At 40.8% G+C, this 20,293-nt stretch overlaps 1 protein-coding gene across 2 annotated transcripts in view; it reads right to left on the minus strand.

Moving 5' to 3' along the window:
• Nucleotides 1-18,405, minus strand: part of NIBAN1 (niban apoptosis regulator 1) — a 208,644-nt gene extending 190,239 nt beyond the window's left edge. For both annotated transcript variants that reach the window (XM_007480957.3, XM_016430008.2), the window contains exon 1: nucleotides 18,054-18,405. In XM_007480957.3, the coding sequence (XP_007481019.2) occupies nucleotides 18,054-18,108 (55 nt within the window). In that variant the 5' untranslated portion in view covers nucleotides 18,109-18,405. The remainder of the gene's footprint in view (nucleotides 1-18,053) is intronic.
• Nucleotides 18,406-20,293: the final 1,888 nt, after the last annotated feature.

The following is a 20,293-nucleotide window of genomic DNA, read 5'->3' on the forward strand; positions in this document are numbered from 1 at the left end:
GACATTAAACATTAAGTATTAGAGTGCCACACAGAGCTCTGTCTATAACCTCATTCTGATTAACAATTTTATTGGCTTGTACACGTGGCACAAAATCTTGTATGAACAGGCAGTGCAACAGGAAAATTAATGAAAATGGCCTCAATCTGATGAAATAATAGGGAGTTTTATTCGCCCACAATTACAAGGCAAGATAACACTGAGAAGCATCTACTAAGACAACTAAAGGAATCTTGGGCTGTATCAATAAAAGTATAGGGAGATGTCCAAGGACTGCCATTGTTTATCTCAAAACATTAGGACAGCTAGGTGGCTCAGTGGAGAGAAGCCTGGAGATGGGATGACCTAGGTTCAAATCTGTTTGCAGATACTTCCTAGCTGTGTGACCCTAAGCAAGTCACTTAACCCCAATTACCAAGCCTTTACTGCTGTTCTGCCCTTGGAGCTAATAATTCTAAGACAGAAAGTAAGGGCTTAAAAAAAAGCACAGCTGATTATCTTCACCCTAAATTTGCTTGTAAGTGCTTAGCACATAGCCTGGGACATAGTAGATACAATAGAAATGCTCATTCCCATCCCACTGCATTCCCTAATCCTTCCAGTCATTCAGGTTTACCGTCTCAGTCACCCTCAAGTCTTTGGCATCTCTCTCCTTCTATAAATCCAACTCATTGCCACATCTTGTCAATTCTGTTTTGGCCACACAATTCACATATGTTTCCTTCTATGCCCCATATGGCTACAGTCCTAATTCAAGACATTTGTTTTTATCTTGACTATTGTAATAGTCACCTAATTACATTTCTAGATCCTCTCCTCCCTCTAATCTATATTTCACAAAGCTGCCTAAAATGATCTTCCTAAAGCACAGCTCTGGCCATGTCACTCACTTGCTCTAAAATATTGAGTAGCTCACCGTTTCTTGAATAATGATGCTTATTCCCCATCCTGGCATGTAAAACCATTCACAATCTTGCTCCAGCTTGCCTTTCCAGAAATGTTTCATATGATTCCCCTTCATGCATTCTTCATTCCAGGAAAATAGACCTCTTTGCTATTTTCTGATCTATTTGGCATCCTTTTCCCCACCTCTGATTTTGCACAACTAATTCCTCTTAGAATCCTTTTATTCCTTCCCAATTCAACTTGGGTGCCATCTTCTTCATGAAGTTTTGACTGGCCTCTCCAATTGCTGGTGTCCTTCCCCCCCAAATAACCTTAAATATACATGTATCTACATTACACATATTTTTATGTATATAACTATGCATGCATATATATATATATATATATACACACACATATGTACATTTGTATATAATTACATTCATGGGATAAGGATAGAATACAAGTTCCTTGAGAACTTTCATTGTTGCCTTTGTCATTCTTGGATCCCTTTTCCCCAACCTAAAATAGTGTCACAATGTAAAACCCTGTGGACTTGCACGTTGGCTATGTGAGGGGGGTTTGGGGGAGAGGAAAGAACATGAATCATGTAACCATAGGGAAATTCTCTTAAATAAAATGTTAAAATCAAATTTTAAAATCAAATCAAATAGTGTCACTGAATAAATGATGATTGATTACCCTAATTGTTAACATTCTCTCCAGTCTCAAACTATATTCTATTTCTATTTCTTTAAATGTTGAATTCTTGGTAGAGTTTTAGCTTTTTGGTAGAGTTTAAAGGTAAGGAATCATTTTTTTTGTTTTGTCTTTGTATCATCAGCATCTAACATAATGTTGTTTATTAAAAATGCCTATTGAATTGAGATGAACCCTATGATGGTAAGATGACCCTGAAATCACTGGCTTCAATTTAGTTCAATTTAAGAGGGGTCCTGACCTTGTATGTGTCCAGAGTAGAGCAACAATTGATAGTGAGGATGAGGAAGGGTCTTATGCCTGCCTATGTCATATGAATTTGGACTGCAGGATCTAGGAAAGGAATATTTAGCCAAAAAAAGACTATATAGAGCATTTTTCAGATATTTAAAGGGCTATCAGTGGGATAAGATGTATTGATTGGACAATCTACCTGGCTCCAGAAGGTACAACACAAACTAATGATAAAAAACACTATAAGACTCTAACTTCAAAAAGAGAACAGTTTTTTTTTTTTAAAAAAGTTATTTCACAAAACAATGGAATGTTCATAAAGATCCTGTTTGGATCTTATCTATTTTGTTCCCCAAAACCAGTAGATAATTCTAGATGATCCTTAAGGTCCATTCTAAGCTTAACATTCTATCATTTTATTTTTCTTTCCATGATAAGATATAGATAGGGGCAGCTAGGTGGCTCAATAGATAGAGCTCTAGATCTGGAGTCAGAAAGGTCTAAATTCAAATCCAGTCCCAGGTATTTACTAGCAGAGTGACTCTTAGCAAGTCTCTTTACTCTGCTTCAATTTCCTCATCTGTAATATGAACTGGAGAAGTAAATAGGAAACCACTCCAGTATCTTTGCTAAGAAAACTCTATGGGGTCATGAGGAGTCATACATGACCAACATGACTGAATAACAAAACAACAAACATAGATTGGTAAATTTGAATCCAAAATCAGGAGAATATGAAATAAGTTTAGTGTTGTTCATTCAAATTAATTTGGGAATGATATCATATTTATTGTTCCACACAAGTCCCTCACCACAATCTCTATAAAAAAGCAGAAAAGGTCTCAGGTCAACAAATATTTATTAAGTGTCTACTAGGTGCCTGGAACCAATAAACACTGGGGATATTAAGAAGGGGGGTGGGGAACCAACCCTGTTCTCAGTATCTCACAATAAGGGAGACAATTTTGTACAAATAAGACCTATTTAAGATAATTTGGAAATAATCTTACAGGAAAGGCACTAACATTAAAAAGAAAATTATGTTTTTTCTAATGGAGAGAGGGAAGGAGTTAACTAGATATTTTAATGTAGCAAACAAATTCATTTAAAAAAAGAGAGAACAAGGAAAAGGGCATTCTCACATCTTTTCTTTGGCCAAGCTTGATTATTGAAATTTCTCAGCATTAAATTTCTAGTTGCTTTGTTATTGTTCTTTTCATTTACATTATTGTAATCATGGTGTATCTTCTTTTTCTGGTTCTGCTTATTTCACTTTGTATTAGTCCATATAAGTTCTCCTATACTTTTCTATATTCATCATTTCTTAGAGCACCATAATTACATTCTCTTCAGGTTCCCACAACTCAGCCATTCCCCAACTAATCAGTCAGATAGCTTTATACGAAGTTAAGCCTATGCAAAGGATAAAGACACTAAGAAAAAGGGCACAGGCACATCTTTTGGGGGAACTGTGCCCTCACCTGGCACCAGTCCTGCCAATAAACCAGGCAAGGGCTGAAGGTTCTGTGTCTTTGAGAAGGAAGAAAAAGCAAGCATAAGGAAGCTGCTCTAGCAAGGTGAAAAGGTGAAATTGGATAGTCCTGCCATGACCATGTTGTTTCAGCTCTGTGGTGTATTCTTTGCCCATTTTTCTATTTGACATGAGAGGCATGGTCACAAAATTATCCCTTCAAACCTAGGCTGCTCCCTAAAGAAAGGAATTTGTAAGGGTTAACCTCTCAGAAATCTCTCTTCTTAGCCCAACTATTAAAATTCTCACTGTTAAAAGCATGGATGGATTAAACAATAAAGGTAAAAACATTCTAACTGAAACCATCTACTTTCCTAGAATTCCTTTATCATTTTAACTCTCTTCTATCTTCCAGTGCTCTTATGTATATATGACTATAGGAAAAGTTCATTGAGGAAGGAAAGAGAAGGAAGGGGGCCCAGGAGCTATAAATACTAAATGCAGAGTGTTTGGTATGGGTTCTTCCAGGGCCAAGGAAGGCAGATCTAGAGAGACAGATTTCTAATGCTCTCTGGATTGAGCAAATTAACAGGATATATAGCCAAAAGGAAAATTAAAGAGTCAGAGTGGTTTGGGCCAAAAGTAGAGAAAAAGGGGGAAGAAAAAGGCAAATCCTTTCTTTTCTTTTTAAACCCTTACCTTCTGTCTTAGAATCAAAACTATGTGTCAGTACTAAGGGAGAAGAGTAGTAAAGGCTAGACAATGGGGATTAAGTGATGTAAAAATGGAGATTTGAACTCCGGAATTCAATCCCCAGAAGTCCTTGCGAGTTCCCAAGATGCAATCTAATCTCATTGAGATCCTCACCTGGGCGAGATAAAAATTTCTATTTAAACTGGCTGTAAAGCCTACTGAGCTTTCTACTTCCACTTCTTAGCAGACGCAGCTCTCTACCTAGAAGGCAAGATGTGAGTGGCTGTGAATGGGCTCTCTGGACCTAGACACGTGCTTTCTTATTTTTGTAATTTTCTTTATTTCTTAATCTTTAATAAACCTCTAAAAATATCATACTTCTAGCAGAGAAACTAATTTTAACTGCTACAGTGACTTGCCCTGGGTCATGTAGCTAGGAAGTGTCTGAGGTCAAATTTGAATCCAGGACTTCCCATTTCTAGGCCCTTAAACCACCGAGCCACCTAGCTGCCCCCCAAGGCTTAGTACACAATCTTTTTCAGGATCTTCCCTATACAATCTCAATGGCATGACCTGGCTTGGCATCCGAAGCAGCATTATTACTACTCTTCAAGTTTCCCTCAAGCTATTGCTTGCTTTTTTTTTTTTAACATCTGGGGACTTCCTAGGTGAGGAAACTCACTTTATATCTTTCCAAATAAAATTTCTTATTATATTTTTTCTTAACTGGAGAACTAACAATTTTGAAAAAGTATATTAATGACCCTGCTTTTGTAGTTTTAACCAAACCCCCACCTTCATCACTCTCTCCCCTAAATAAAAGAATACACAGTGATACACAGTACAAAGAACACTTTCCACAGTTGGCATGATTTTTTCTTATTGGCAGGAACTTGCCTGTCTCTTGTTAAAATGAATTTTCCATTTTTCAAAAGGGAAAAAAATCTGCATTGCATTTAGGATTGGTGTGTGTGTGTGTGTGTGTGTGTTTAAATTTGGATAGTCATCCATAAACTATTAGAATTTTAGCTATTGTGACCTTTTCACAACTGTGTTTTAATCAAAATGTAGCAGATACATTATTTCTTTGTATTTCTTCCCTCCTCCACACAATAGATTTCAACTCTTCCCTCCATTCTCAAGTTGTCCAGAATTATTTATAATAAGAATAGAATAATAGATAGCAGTACTATTGTTCTTACATCATGTCACATGTACCATGTGCCTTTGAATACTGCTATTTATTTGTTTGCTATTTTTGCTTAGTTTTTTATTTATTTTGCTAGTTCCACTGGCACAGAATGTAAATTTCCAAGTTAGAGAATGAAATGACAGCAGCATTCTGTCCATGTAATCATCATTCAGCAACTTTTAAAATTAGATTTAAAAGAAAATATTTCCATCGGCTTGGCTCATATATAGGGAGCTGTCAGAAGGATGTGACCCTTTCCACCTTCAGATCATCCAATTTACACCTTCCCAGAGTTTTCAATGGAGGAAAACTAAAAATAAGGGGCTGGCAGAATAGATACAGAATCTATTATGCTTTAGCTAATGTAAGAAAAAAAAACACAGGGGTAGCAATCATGATCTCAGACAAAGCAAAAGCAAATATAGAACTGATTAAAAGAGATAAGCATGAAAATAACATCTTGCTAACAGGTATCATAGACAATGAAGTAATAACATCAACAATAAACATATGCACCAAATGATACAGCATCCAAATTCTTGAAAGAACATAAGCTTCTTGCAGGCAGCAACTATTAGTTGAGTGCCTATTAGACAGCCCTACTATGGAGTTAGATAATAGCTAACATTTATGCAAATAATTACGCACTGAGGAAAGTCAAGGAAATGTTGGTTGTTTGACCTGCATGGCATACACTGCCTCCTGTCTGTCTGTCTGTCTGTCTCAAAAGTTATGGCAAGTTCATCTACTCCATGCTCATGAAACTCAGGAAAGTCAGTATGGTCCTCACAACAATCCTAGAAAGTAGATCCTATTATTATCCCCACTTTATAAATGGGGAAACTGAGGCAAACTGTTGTGAAGTAATCTGCCTTACTAGAGTGGCTTAGATAAATGTCTAGCATTTATATAGAATACTTTCATGTTTACACAGTACTTTACAATACTATCTCAACTGATAATAATAACCAGCACTTCTATAGGACTTATTATGTGCCAGGCATTACATTACACTATGTGCTTTCCAATTAATATCTCATTTTATTGTTGTTGTTGTCCATTCTTGATGGCACAGGGCAATGCCTTGACTTGTACATGAATTGGATTTAAGTGAGGGAGAGTTGCACAGTCATCAGCCTCACTCTCTCTTCCAGAATCATCAAAGTCCAATGGCAAGACAAAAGTCAAAATGAGTGGCAACAAATCAGAATGCCCTCAGCACTTTTAAGGTCTGACCAAGAATCCTCACAACAATCCTGGGAAGTAGGCAATATTATTATCCCCATTTTTCAGATAGGGAAACTGAGACAAAAGTAAAGATCAAGATCACACAACTAGTAAGTATGTGAGATTACATTTTAACTCAGTTCTTCCTAACTACAGATCCAGCTCTCTATCCACCATATTAGCAAATAGGCAAAATATATATTCAATAAACTTCATTTTGAGAGACAGGTCCTCTTGTAAATTAGAGGCTGATGCCAGCCTTTGTTGTGAAATATTCAACCCCTTCCTTCTTAACAGTACATACATGGGGCAACTAGGTGTTTCACTGGAATGAGAGCCAAACCCAGAGATGGGAAGTCCTGGGTTCAAATCTGGCCTCAAATACTTCCTAACTGTGTGACCCTGAGCAACCCCTATTGCCTAGCCCTTACTCCCCTCTTCTGCCTTGGAGCCAATACCCAGTATTGATTCTAATATGGAAAGAAAGGATTTTTTTTTAAATACTACAAACAAATTTTATGATTAGTTACAAAGCACTTTAACATCCTTATTTGATCCCCATAGCAATTTGTAAGGCAAATAATATTACTCTCTGATTGTAGATGGAAAGGTAGAATAGTTTAGTGGATAGGGACTAATGTTGAAGGAAGGAAAAGTCCTAGATTCAAGTTCTTCCTGGAACAAACAAGTCACTTAACCTGTTACTTAGTGCCCTCCCCCACTTCAAAGCAGCTCTCTAAAACTAAGCTTGATTCCAATTAGGATTTCCCTACACCAATGAAATTAGAGGTCACACCACAGCCAAAAGAGAATGATAGAAGAGAAAACAGACTTAGAGAGATGAAGTTGCTAAACCAAGTTTACATAGCTAATAACAGGTAGATTAAGGATTTATAGGTTTATAGGATTAAACAAGGAAATCAGCATTTGAGATCATCTCCTCCAGTTCTTTCAGTTTACAGATGACAAAAGAGGAAATGACTTATCTAAGACCACACAGGAGGTAAGGGGCAGAGTTGGAATATGAACTTGGTCCCCTGACTTTAAGTCCTATGCTCTTTATTTTCTTCAAGAAGTCCTTAGCAAACAGGAGGGGCTGGGGAAAGGGAGGGAAAGAACATGAATCTTGTCACCATGGAAAAATATTCTTAATAAAAATTTCCAAAATAAAAAATAATAAAAAATAAGAGTAATCTCTAAAAAAAGTCCTTAGCAACATTTGTTAAAATTTAAGAGATAGATAGATAGAAAGCTAGTCAGATATAGAGTCAGATAGATAGATAGACAGACAGACAGACAGATAGATCAGTACACAGAGACTTAGGCAGACAAATGGACAGATCAGGAGAGAGACAGAAAGAGAGAGAGAGAGAGAGAGAGATCTAGATAAAGACATATATACAATTATCTCTTCCACATTGCAGAGATTAGGGGGTGTTGTCCTCTACAATCTGGATAATCTGAGTAAAATTCTTTTTACCCTACTTTCATACCAGAGAAGAACAAGTTTGAATTTTTTCTTTTTCTTTTATGGGATTTTTATAGTAGCTTACTGTAACTTTTGGGTTAAATAGGCATTTCTGAGTTTCTAAACTTTTTCTCTGCTGTTTATTATTGCCCGTTGCATGTCATCTGTGGCTTCTAAAAACTCCCCCAAAATTCTCATTTAATTTCTTATGCCAACCTACAATAGATCATAACCATGATGGGGGGAAAGTCACAATGTAGAAGGAATACCTGTGTGTGTGTGCGTCTGTGTGTGTGTGTGTGTGTGTGTGTGTGTGCATTTTATATATATTTATATGTATATAAATATATATAAAATATAGGCTTTTACATCAATCCTAGACTCAGAATCTAGAGGTTTAAGTTTGAATCTCAGTAATGAAACATACTAATTGGTGACCTGGGACAAGTCAGTGCCCCCATCTTTAAAATTAATATAATAATTCTTGAAAAACTTTTCCTACTATGTCAATGTAAGGGAAATGCTTTGTAAATTCTCCTTGTGAGTTATAAATGTTATTTAATAGGGGGCAGCTTGGTGGCTCATTGGATAGAGGTCCAGACCTGGAGACTGGAGGTTCCTGGGTTCAAATCTGGCCTTAGAAACTTTCTAGCTGTGTGACCCTGGATAGGCCACTTAACTCCCATTGCTTAGCCCTTACCACTCTTCTGCTTTAGACAGAAAGTAAAGGCTTAAAATAAACAATTAGTTAATTACTTTTTCTTGTGGTTCAGTCATTTTTCAGTCTGGCTCTTAATGACTTCATTTAGGATTTTCTTGGCAAAGATACTGGAGTGGTTTGCCATTTCCTTCTCCAGCACATTTTATAGATGAAGAAACTGAAGCAAACAGAGTTAAGTGACTTGCCCTGGGTCACACACACAGCTAGTAAGCATCTAAGTCCAGATCTGAGCTCAGGCATAGACATCTTCCCTACATGAGGTCTGGAATTCTATCCACTGTACCACCTGAGTACCCAAGAATTAATTATTAACTTTATTATTCATATTAAATTATCCCCTCCTATATTATATATAAACTAAAAGTTAAGGCCAAAAATAGTGCAATTTTTTTATCTTTTTATCTATCCCTTGTACTTAAAATTAAATAATTGATCATTAGATTCAACTAAATTGAACTTTAAATGAGGAAATTGAGTCACCAAGAAGTAAAATTACTTCTCCAAGATAACCACTAATCAAGGGCAAAGCTAGAAACAGGTGTCAATTTTTTTGGTCAGTTTCTACCACCCAGCCTAGAAGCTTTGCTGGAATCTTGACATTTGATGATAGTCCTCCCCCAAGGTACATTCCACATAGTACTGAACTACAATACTAACATATCAGTATTTTCAGACCCTGCATTTGAATTATTCTAGAAAGGCAGAGCTGTTGGTAATTTTATTTCCTCTCTGCTTCATTTAAAAAATACAGTGCCAACAAAAAAAGGAAATAGAACTATTGCTAACACAGGAAAATGATTCTCTTAGAGACTACCATATGGTTTTAAGTAGCTCCCAAAATAAAAAAAAAAATAAAAAAAACCTGACTGTTGCTGCTGACCTGGTCTCTGCAGCATTTTCCCAGGACTGATTCTGCAGAGAATAAAGTACCATCGACCATCCCGTAACTTGTTTTCTGTTAAAGGGGCTCTCATGTGCTGATGTGAAAAATTGCTTTGAAGACCCAGAAATTGAAATCATTCCTGTGTGATTACTCTTAGTACATGTTCCATGGCAACCAAAAAGGAAGTTACAAAAAAGTGTTTTGGAAAAGATCTATAAGGAGCCAGAGGATATCTTCTATTCAGAGAAATTAGACTACTTATAAGCCTCTTAGAAAAGGATTGATAGCAGAAGTTCATATTTCCAAGTCTCTTTTTTACACAAGGATTTGAAAGGGCTTAGGAAAGAATAAAATATCCTAATAGGTATGTGAGGGAGCTCCTAATTATTACAAACATTCAGAACAGGTTAATAGAAGCAAGGACTTAAGAGGAACAAAAACTGATTCAAACTCAAATCTGAAATTCTAGTCCTGGGGGGCAAGTAGGTGGTTCAGTGGATTGAAAGCCAATTCTAAAGAGGGGGGGACCTAGGTTCAAATTTGACCCTGGGCAAGTCACTTAAGACCAGTTACCTACCCATTACCACTCTTCTGCCTCTAAATCAATACACAATATTGATTCTAAGAAAGAAAAGGTTTTAAAGAGGAAAAAAAAAGAAACCTTATATCCTCTCCTCATTTCTTTATTTTTATTTTTCTGTCACTGAGAAAGTCTACAAGCTTCAGACATTTATAGAATGAAAAAGTAAATCTATTAATCCTCATTCAAACACTTTAAACTAATGTTTTTTCATACTCATTAAATTTTAGTCCTATCTTAGAGTAAGATTATCATCATAGTAACAAAGAACTAGAAAGGAAATCCAGTGGTTATATCAACCCCTTCATTTAACTGAAAAGGGAACTGAGGACCAGAGAAATTAAGCAACCTACACAAGGCCAAACAGATGAGGAGTGACTGAGCTGGTATTTTTAAGTCTAGAGCCTTTTGGCTTTTCTTTTCTTTTCTTTTCTTTTTTACACCCTTTAATCAATACTTGGAAGTTTTGGTGAAAGAGATTTAAGTGGAAAAGCCGATGCACAGAGACAGTCCCACTCTCTCGGCGTTGGAAGCCTGGGTCCAGTGGCACGAAAAATTGTTACATCTGGAGACTTCCTCAGCTACATTGGATGGCCGTGTTGTCCTTTGTGCTCCAACACACCCTGAGCACTCCACAGTGCTTTGCTGCATCGCCCTCTCAACCGTTGAACCTTCTTGTTGGTTTCTTCCGTCTGTTCAGCCGAAGCAGTATTCACATGCTGGGTGAGCAAAGCCCTGGTTCACCAGGGGTCAACGACCCGATGGCTACCCTCACAAGGTTTGGCCGGCCTATCGAAGCCGTTGCCCGGGGTGTGGCCGCTGCCACATGCTAGCAGCTACTGGGAGCCACAAGTGAGAGCTGGGTGTCAGGTGGGGGTCAGAGGCTGGAGAGCTGCCCTAGGAGGGCACGACAAGCCCTCCATACCAGAGATACTAGCCCTCCCTGAGCACCCCATACACCCCACTTAAATCTCTTTCACACACAAGTATCTTTGTGCACACTCATCTATCCTAACCCCGTCCACCCTCTTCAAGACCTGCGGCGATGGGGGAGTGACGACGCAACAGGTGGAGGTGACCACTGGCAGTTGTAGTCATGATCCTCCACGTAGGCGGCCCACGTACCAGTGGTCGCTCGGTCCTGTGGGCAGCAGGGATGTTCGGCAGCATCCTGGGTGACTGAGCAGCCCTCTCTAGGACAGCACTGCTCACCCTAATCAAGGGAGGGGACTAGAAAAGGTGTCCCAAACATTGCCTGCCCTACAAACACCTGGTCAGCACACCGCGGCTGGCGGGTCATCCCCTTTAAGGGGTCGAAATCAAAGAAGAAAAAATACAAAGAAACTCCTACTAGGAGCATGGAACATCAGGACATTACTTGATAGAGAGAATACCCCAAGACCTGAGAGAAGAACAGCTCTAATCGGTAAAGAACTGGCACGATATAACATCGACATCGCAGCCTTAAGCGAAACATGCTTACCAGAAGAGGGATCACTCAGCGAACCCACCACTGGATACACCTTCTTCTGGAAAGGTAGAGCCACAAATGAAGACAGAATCCACGGTGTGGGCCTGGCTATCAAGACCAGTTTGCTCAAACAGCTGCCAGACTTGCCTGTGGGCATCAGCGAGAGGCTCATGAAGATCCCTTTGCCTCTCAGCAAAGACCAGTATGCCACAATCATCAGCGCATATGCCCCAACACTGACCAGCACAGAGGAGACCATCGAGCAGTTCTACTCTGACCTGAGTGCCATCCTGCACTCAGTGCCCACAAATGACAATCTGATACTACTGGGAGACTTCAACACCCTCATTGGCCAGGACCATGACGATGGAAAGACTGCTCGGCAAACACAGCATGCGCAAAATCAACAACGGCCTACTACTACTCAGCAAATGCTCAGAGTTCGAACTCACCATCACGAACACTGTGTTCAGAATGGCGAACAAATATAAAACAACGTGGATGCGCCCAAGATCAAAACAGTGGCATCTCATTGACTACATCATTGTACACCGGCGAGACATCCAGGATGTAAAGATCACCAGAGCCATGAGAGGAGCTGAATGCTGGACAGATCACAGATTGGTTAAAGCAACTCTTCAAATGTGCATTGCGCCTCACCATCCAAAACGCGCCCACACGCCCAGACAGTTCGCACATTTTACAACGTGAGTCGGTCTTAGAGATCCATCTTATTTGCAAACATTCCAGTCCTGCCTGGACAACAAACTGTCTGCCAAGGGACCACTCACTGGAAGCTCAACCAAGAAATGGAACCAGTTCAGAGACACGGTGAAGGAAACATCAAAGGCAGTCCTAGGCCCAAAACAAAGCAACCACCAGGACTGGTTTGACGAGAACAACACTGCTATTGAAGACCTATTGAGCAAGAAGAACAAAGCCTTTATGGAGTGGCAAAATAAGCCAAACACTGCTCCTAAAAAGGACAGATTCAAGTCTCTCCAAGCCACAGCGCAGCGTGAGATCAGGAAGATGCAAGACCGATGGTGGGAAAAAAAAGGCAGAAGAAATCCAGCGGTTTGCTGATATGAAAAACTACAAACAATTTTTCAGTGCCCTCAAGACTGTCTATGGGCCACCAAAACCCACCACCACTCCCTTGCTATCCTCTGATGGTGACACTCTCATAAAAGATAAAAAAGGCATCAGCAACAGGTGGAAAGAACACTTCAGTCAGCTTCTCAACCGACCCTCTTCAGTAGACCAAAGCACCCTTGACCAGATCCCCCAAAACCGCTCCATTGAACAACTTGATGTCCCTCCTTCAATAGAGGAAGTCCAAAAATCCATTCAACAAATGAGTGCAGGCAAGGCACCCGGTAAAGATGGGTATCAACCAAGGTGTACAAGGCCTTAAATGGAAAGGCGCTCCAGGCATTCCACATAGTGCTGACCAGCATATGGGAAGAGGAAGACATGCCCCCAGAACTCAGAGATGCCTCCATCGTAGCCCTATACAAGAACAAAGGCTCACGAGCAGCCTGTGACAATTGCAGAGGCATCTCACTACTCTCCACTGCCAGAAAGATCCTCGCCCGTGTTATACTCAACAGACTCCTGTCATCTGTTTCAGAGCAGAACCTGCCTGAATCACAATGTGGCTTCTGACCAGATCGCAGCACCATTGACATGGTCTTCACGGTGAGGCAAATGCAGGAAAAATGCCTTGAGCAGAACCTGAGTCTCTACATTGTCTTCATAGACCTGACAAAGGCATTCGACACAGTGAACAGGGACACATTGTGGGTGATCCTCAGCAAGCTCGGTTGCCCAGCAAAATTTGTCAAACTGATCCAGCTCTTTCATGTCGACATGACAGGGGAAGTCCTATCTGGTGGAGAGACTTACGATCGCTTCAACATCTCCAATGGCGTGAAACAAGGCTGTGTCCTCGCTCCGGTACTATTCAACCTATTTTTCACCCAAGTATTGCGACATGCTGTGATAGATCTAGACCTGGGCGTCTACATCAAATACCGACTGGATGGCTCACTCTTTGACCTTCGCCGCCTAACTGCAAAAACAAAGACAACAGAGAGACTCATCCTGGAAGCTCTCTTTGCAGATGACTGTGCTCTCATGGCCCACCAAGAAAATCATCTCCAAACCATTGTGGACAGGTTCTCTACCGCAACAAAACTGTTTGGCCTGACCATCAGCCTCAGCAAAACAGAGGTGCTGTTCCAACCTGCACCAGGGAGGCCAACTAACCAGCCATGCATTACAATCGACGGCACGCAGCTTTCTAACGTCAACACCTGGGCAGCACCATCGCCAACGACGGGTCCCTAGACCACGAGATTAATGCCAGGATCCAAAAGGCCAGCCAGGCACTCGGGCGGCTGCGCTGCAAAGTCCTCCAACACAGCGGTGTAAGCACTGCGACGAAGCTCAAAGTGTACAACGCAGTGGTCCTCAGCTCGCTCCTGTATGGTTGCGAGACATGGACACTGTACCGGAAGCACATTAAGCAGTTGGAGCAATTCCACCAACGCTCCCTCTGGTCAATCATGAGGATCTGATGGCAGGACCGAATCACCAATCAGGAAGTCCTCGTCAGAGCCAACTCCACCAGCATCGAAGTCATGGTCCTCAAAGCCCAGCTACGATGGTCTGGACACGTCATCCGCATGGACCCGCAGCGAATACCAAGACAGGTATTCTATGGTGAACTGTCAGCTGGACTCAGGAAACAAGGTTGACCAAAGAAAAGATTCAAGGATCAGCTAAAGTCCAACTTGAAGTGGGCTGGCATTACACCAAAGCAACTAGAACTCGCTGCCTCTGACAGAAGCAGCTGGCGAACCCACATTAACCATGCCGCCACCACCTTTGAAGATGAGCAACGTTGACGTCTTGCTGCTATACGTGAACGCCGACACCAGGCCACAACCTCACCTCCCGTAACAACTGGCGTCCCAGGCCCCATGTGCCACAAACTCTGCGCCTCAGCCTTTGGACTCCAAAACCACATGAGGGTACACCGTAGATGAAACTGCACAAAGACAATAGTCATTCTCGATCACCGAGAGACTACTACTACTACTACTGGAAGTTTTGGTTCCAAGGCAGAAAAGAGTAAGGGCAATGCAATTGGGGTCACGTGACTTGCCCAGGGTCATACAGCCAGGAAGTATCTGAGGCCATGGACCCAGGACCTCCCATCTCCAGACTGGCTCTCTATCCACTGAACCAACTAACTGTCCCAAACCTGCCTTTCCAATCAGGGACTCCACTGGCAGCTATGTCATGAGAAATCATTATAAAATTATTTTCAAGCTTTACCTGTAGACTGCCCATCATCTTAAAAACTGTTCTGTCAAGAATTAAACCAAAGCTTCCTCCACCTACTAGATAGTCAAGGAAGGAGCTGACAGGTTCAGGACCATAAATGATGGTATGATCCTTTGATATAATTTAATCATGTGCCATCCATATACCATAGCCAGCATCTTTTCAATAGCACTTTCTTTCTTTCTTTTTTAATAGTGAAACACTAATAGTCTCATTATCAAGTGGTGGTCATTTTCTCCTTTGGCCTTTGGTCTTTCTCTTCCCTTCTCCCCACCATACACACCTTTGCAAAAGATGGAGCCAATAAAGAGCTCTGGGACAAAGGGGATGGGATTTCAGTTCCTAACCACTGTTTGAGTCACCAAGCACATGGAGTTCCTATACACACAGCATAATATTGTGCTTTAGAGTATGTAATTATTTTAATTCTATATGAGACCTCAACTTTTGACTATAGCAATATGTAGTGTTATGACAATAGCTAACTTTGCAGTGTCAACTCTTCTTCAAATAATTAATAACAACTAGTGTTTAGACGATACTTTACAATCTACAAAGAATATTGTATATTTTATTTCATTTTATTATTCAAATAATCCCATTCTATGGATCAAGAAACTAATGCTCAGAGATATTAAATGTGTAGCCCAAGGAAGGTCACATAGCTAAAAAAGTAGCCGAGCTGTGACGTGAACCTCAGTCTTCTGGTTACAAAGTCTGTGTTCTTTTCAGTGAACCACAGTTGCCTCCCTAATAATAGTTCACTTTTATGTAGCACTTTGAGGTGTTCTGCATATTTTTTCTCATGGCAACTATCTCCAGTAGAAAGCACAAGTATCATTATCCTCAGTTTATAACTCAGAAAACCAATGGGGATTGTCTTGCCAAGGGTCACACTGTTAAGAAGTATCAAAGCTGGTATTTGACCCCAATCCCCTCTGACTCTTAGACCAGCACTTTTTTCCACTAACAATTCTGAACTTTAAATAACAATTACAATATGCTGACTAGATAACATACCAGATTTGAATTAAGGCAAGCTTGGGTTCAAATCCAACCTGGTACACAAGCAGTAAAACTTTTTGCCAGGCATTTAATATCTGAGTCTCAGTTTCCTCATCCATAGAATGGGAATAAATGGCACTGGTAGTCCTATTTTCTGTAATGATAATGAATGGAATTAAATAATGTATGTAAAATGCTATGTAAATATCAACTATTATCCTATTCTAGTTAGAAGTTAGGTTCTAATCTTTCCTGAGATATTCTTCCAAAATTTAAAGCCATAATATAATATTCCAAGCACATAAACATTAGTCTCTCCTTGCAGTTTTGAATTATATCTATCTATCCCCACCCCTAACAATCTTGTGACTTGTATTTCTTTTGCTGATATAAATAAATCACTCATCTTTTCCCCTTTCTATAAGCAACAGCATGACAATGTTTCAAGGAAAGGCTAAATCTTCTTGTCCTCTTAGAACATGTCATCTATGCTCCCCTTCTTTCCTCTTAAAAGCATAGCATAAGGTGACCTCCCTTCTCTGGACTAAAGAGCTTTGCACACAGCAGCCACTTCATAAAAGGTTGTTGCATTGATTTCTGAGCTAAATGACACCAACTGCCTTAGTCCTTCATTAGATTGTTAGCTCCATGAGGAAAGGTATTCTCTTCTGTCTCTTTTTGAATCCCCAGCACTTAGCACAATACCTGGCACATAGTAGGTGCTTAACCAATGTTTATTGACTGGCTGACCTTCCTTGGATTGACCATGTCCAAAGTCTCTTAATAGTCCTATGCTCTAGAGGAAGCTGGGTAGCTCAGTGGATTGAGAGCCAGGCCTAGAGACTCAAGGTCCTAGGTTCAAATTTGGGAAAGGGTTTAAAAAAAATAGGGCTCTTATCTAAAATGAATATGGGAAAGAATTGTTTTCCTCTTAAAAGATATGAAAGTTTGTTTTTTGTTTTTTTTTTCTGAATCACAGGTGTCAGAAATAAGAATGGGTCCCAATTCAGGCTGTTTCTAAAGAGGACTAGAGTAAACTACAGGGTTTCATATTTGCTTTTTCTACTCTCACTTTATAAAGGACATTTCTGAGACCAGAAACATTAACATCAGTTTTAACGTGAAGATGTGTTTATTTAAGACTTGGCATCCTTAGCCCTCCTGAGAGGGCTGTCCCCTTCCTTTGAGGAGGCTGTGGGAAGGTTCTGAAGATACCTAGAATGAACACCCCGGGAGGGAACTGGGATGACTCCTGTCTGACAGTTTTCACTTGCTTCGGTTTGGTTATTAGACCAAAATCTTTCCAGAGCCATCTTGTCGTGTCCAGGATTTACAAAATCCTCACAAAAAATAGCTTCTCCATATCTATAAACTTTAGCAACGGCTAACAAAACAGGAGACTCTTCCTCTTCTGCTTTCCTTCCCTCTGGCTCAAGGAAAGGAACCCTACAAATCTGAGAAAGTAAAAAAGACTTTTTTTTTTCTTGCTGCCTCTAGGGAAATAAACCCATCAGCACCCATCATAAAGAGGACATTAAACCCACGTCCTAGGGAAGGGAATCTTCTTTTTATGCTGAGGATTCCCGAGAATTCCTTGGAGGCAAAAAAACAATATTCCCAAGCTCTTTCCCGACCAAAAGCAAGGACAAGTCGGGCAGTGCCCGGGAGCCGGAGAGACTGTTCTAAGAAAGGAGCAGAAGACACTGAGCGTCTGGAGCACGGGGTAGGGGCAGCGGCAAAGTGACAGCCAGATACTTCCGCACCTACGGCTGCCCTCCCAACTTTTCTCTCTTAAAATCGGCTCATTGCTATCCACAAGGTCTCCATTTCCCTCTCTCATTCCTCTAGGGTGGGCTTCTATGATCCAAAAAAGACCTTGAACCCCTATCCAACCGTTTTAAGTCCTCAAACACCTAAGGGGCCCCAGGCGAGAGGGCTGGGGGGGGGGGGGGGGCGGGAGAAGGTGAGCATGCCAGGTTGGGGAGATCCCGAGGTGAGGCTGGTGTGAGGAATTCGAGAAGGAGCACTCCATCCCAGAGTCCTGCAGCAACCTCCTGGGGCTGAGACTGAACCCCATGGAGTGAGCCCAAGGAGTTAATAGAGAGTCAGAACCTAGAAAGCGCTGCGCTCCAGGGGAAAGAGAGCATACCTTGGATATAAGTGCATTTGCTCTCGTCCAGCTGACTGGAGGCAGTTCCACCCATGGTACTGGGACCGCTGCTGATTCTAGGTCTGTTGTAGCTTCTGTGATGGCCTCACAGCCTGCGGAGGATGATCTCCCTCTGCTCCAGGCTCGCTGTGGCTTCTCAAGCTTTCACCCCACCCAGGGGCGGGACAGGCAGCTCCCACAGAGCAAGCCGTTCCTCCTGGAGTCACCTCCGCAAGCTCAGCAGTCGCAGTCCAGCAACTGGAGAACAGTGGCTTCTAGGTGTTGTGGATGTGACCCAGTGTTGGGCTTTGGGTTTTCTCTCCGGGGTTTTCTATTAGAATGTAAACTTCCTCCAAGAGGCACCGCCTTCTCAGACTCCTCCTTCTGGTCCTCGCCCCCTGGCAGGGTGAGGCAAGCTTTCTCCCTGTGCTATTCGCAACTCTAGGAATCTACAGATAGTTAGTTCTCTATCGCAGGCTCTTAACTTAGTCTTCTTTATTCATCTCTTTGCTCCTCCACCCCAATGGAAAGATGCTCAAAGCAGATACTTCTAACATAGTCCGGAGCCTTTTTTTCCTGCAGAGAAAATAAAACTACAACTTTGGGACAACTGGGGGGGGGGGGGGGGGGAGGGTTCCATTTCTATATAAGTGGTTCATTTATTTACAAATAGTTACTCTAGAAAATGCCACTCTGCCGTGGCTAGCCTCTTTTCCTCTCATCTACAAAAAAAGGGGGAAGGAGAAGAGAGTTGCAAAAAACAGAGACGAGACTCTCAAAGAAAGGGAGAAAATTTATTGACAAAACAAAAATAGTACAGACAATGGAATTCTGCTCCATATAATCTTGCTTTTTTCAATTTTATTTTTATTTTCATGCAAAACACTCCCATATTGGTCTTTGTTGTAACCAAAACCCCAAAATAAAATTAAAACTTAAATACACTGATATGAAAGAAAGTATGCTTTGATCCACAAACATCTGATTCCAACAATTCTTTCTCTAGACGTATAATCTCTTAATTAAAGCATAGATATGCTCCTGGAAAGTGTAGGATTCCATTTATTACCACCATTCAAGTAGTCAAAAACCTACTATGTGCAAGGCACTGTCAGTCTTAGCCAATGTTTCATCTTAATCAACCAGTGTCCAGAGGAAATAGTGAAAACAGTTCTATTCAAATAAATATTGTTCATTTCCCCCTATCTATTAATTATATTTAATGATTTTTTTCCAAGTAACACCCAGCTTCTGAGAAGTGTAAAATCTTAGCAGAGCTCTATAAAAAAAAAAAATGTATCTGGACACATTACAACAGTGTCTCCTAGCAACTTTTACCTTAGCCCCAATTTTTTCCTTTTTAATTTTTTAAATATCTTCTGTTTTTAAACTCATGTTTATTTCTGAATGTATTCCCCCTCTCCCCTTTCCTTTCCAAGATATACATCTCAGATCTCTCCACTCTAGTCCCTCTGCCACTCAGCTGAAAAATTGTTCTTCCTAAAACTGAGGACCATCTTATTCTATGAAGTAAAGTGGCTCCCTGTTACCTCCAGAATCATGTATAACATCCTCTCAGCCTTTTGTGGAAGAGATAAATTATAAGGCATGCACAAGCAATAGCTGGAGGTTGGTCAGCTGTCAATCAAAGGAAGGTTCCATTTTGGAATGTTACTGGGAAACAGTTGAAGGCACGAGCCAACAGTGGACTGATTTCTGGGTTTCTTGGCTGATGGTGGTGACTTTGAAGGAAAAAGCTGGGTTTATCTCTGGGACTTGGGATAATCAAGCTAGAGGTGGCCTGGCTGATTTGAAGGCAGAAGAAGAAGGACAATAGTCAATATACCTCTCACTGACTTGCTCTGTTTCATGGTAGTGACTGAATTGCCATTTCTCTCAATGTCCTCCAACCTAAATCTCACTGCAGATAATAGGAAAAACCCCTTACCTTCATCCTCTGTCTTTCCTGTTTTCCCCCCAATAAACCCTTATTTGAGATAAAAGAAGATAAAGAGTATTTCCTCTGAAACATCATAAACTCACCCTGAGAGACTTAGAAGGAGGTTGAAGAAGAAAGGGGGAGGGGAAGAAGAAGAGGCTGGAAGAGAGAGAAAGGGAGATATAGAGAGGGAGGAGGGTAGGCAAAAGAAGATAACTATCTGATCCATTAGTTATCACTTACCCATCAAATATACCCCCTCCAATATCATCTATTACACTTTAGAGCCCTTTAAAATCTG

The sequence above is a fragment of the Monodelphis domestica genome, chromosome 2, assembly GCF_027887165.1.
Source record: "Monodelphis domestica isolate mMonDom1 chromosome 2, mMonDom1.pri, whole genome shotgun sequence".
In the NCBI taxonomy this organism is placed as follows: Eukaryota; Metazoa; Chordata; class Mammalia; order Didelphimorphia; family Didelphidae; genus Monodelphis; species Monodelphis domestica.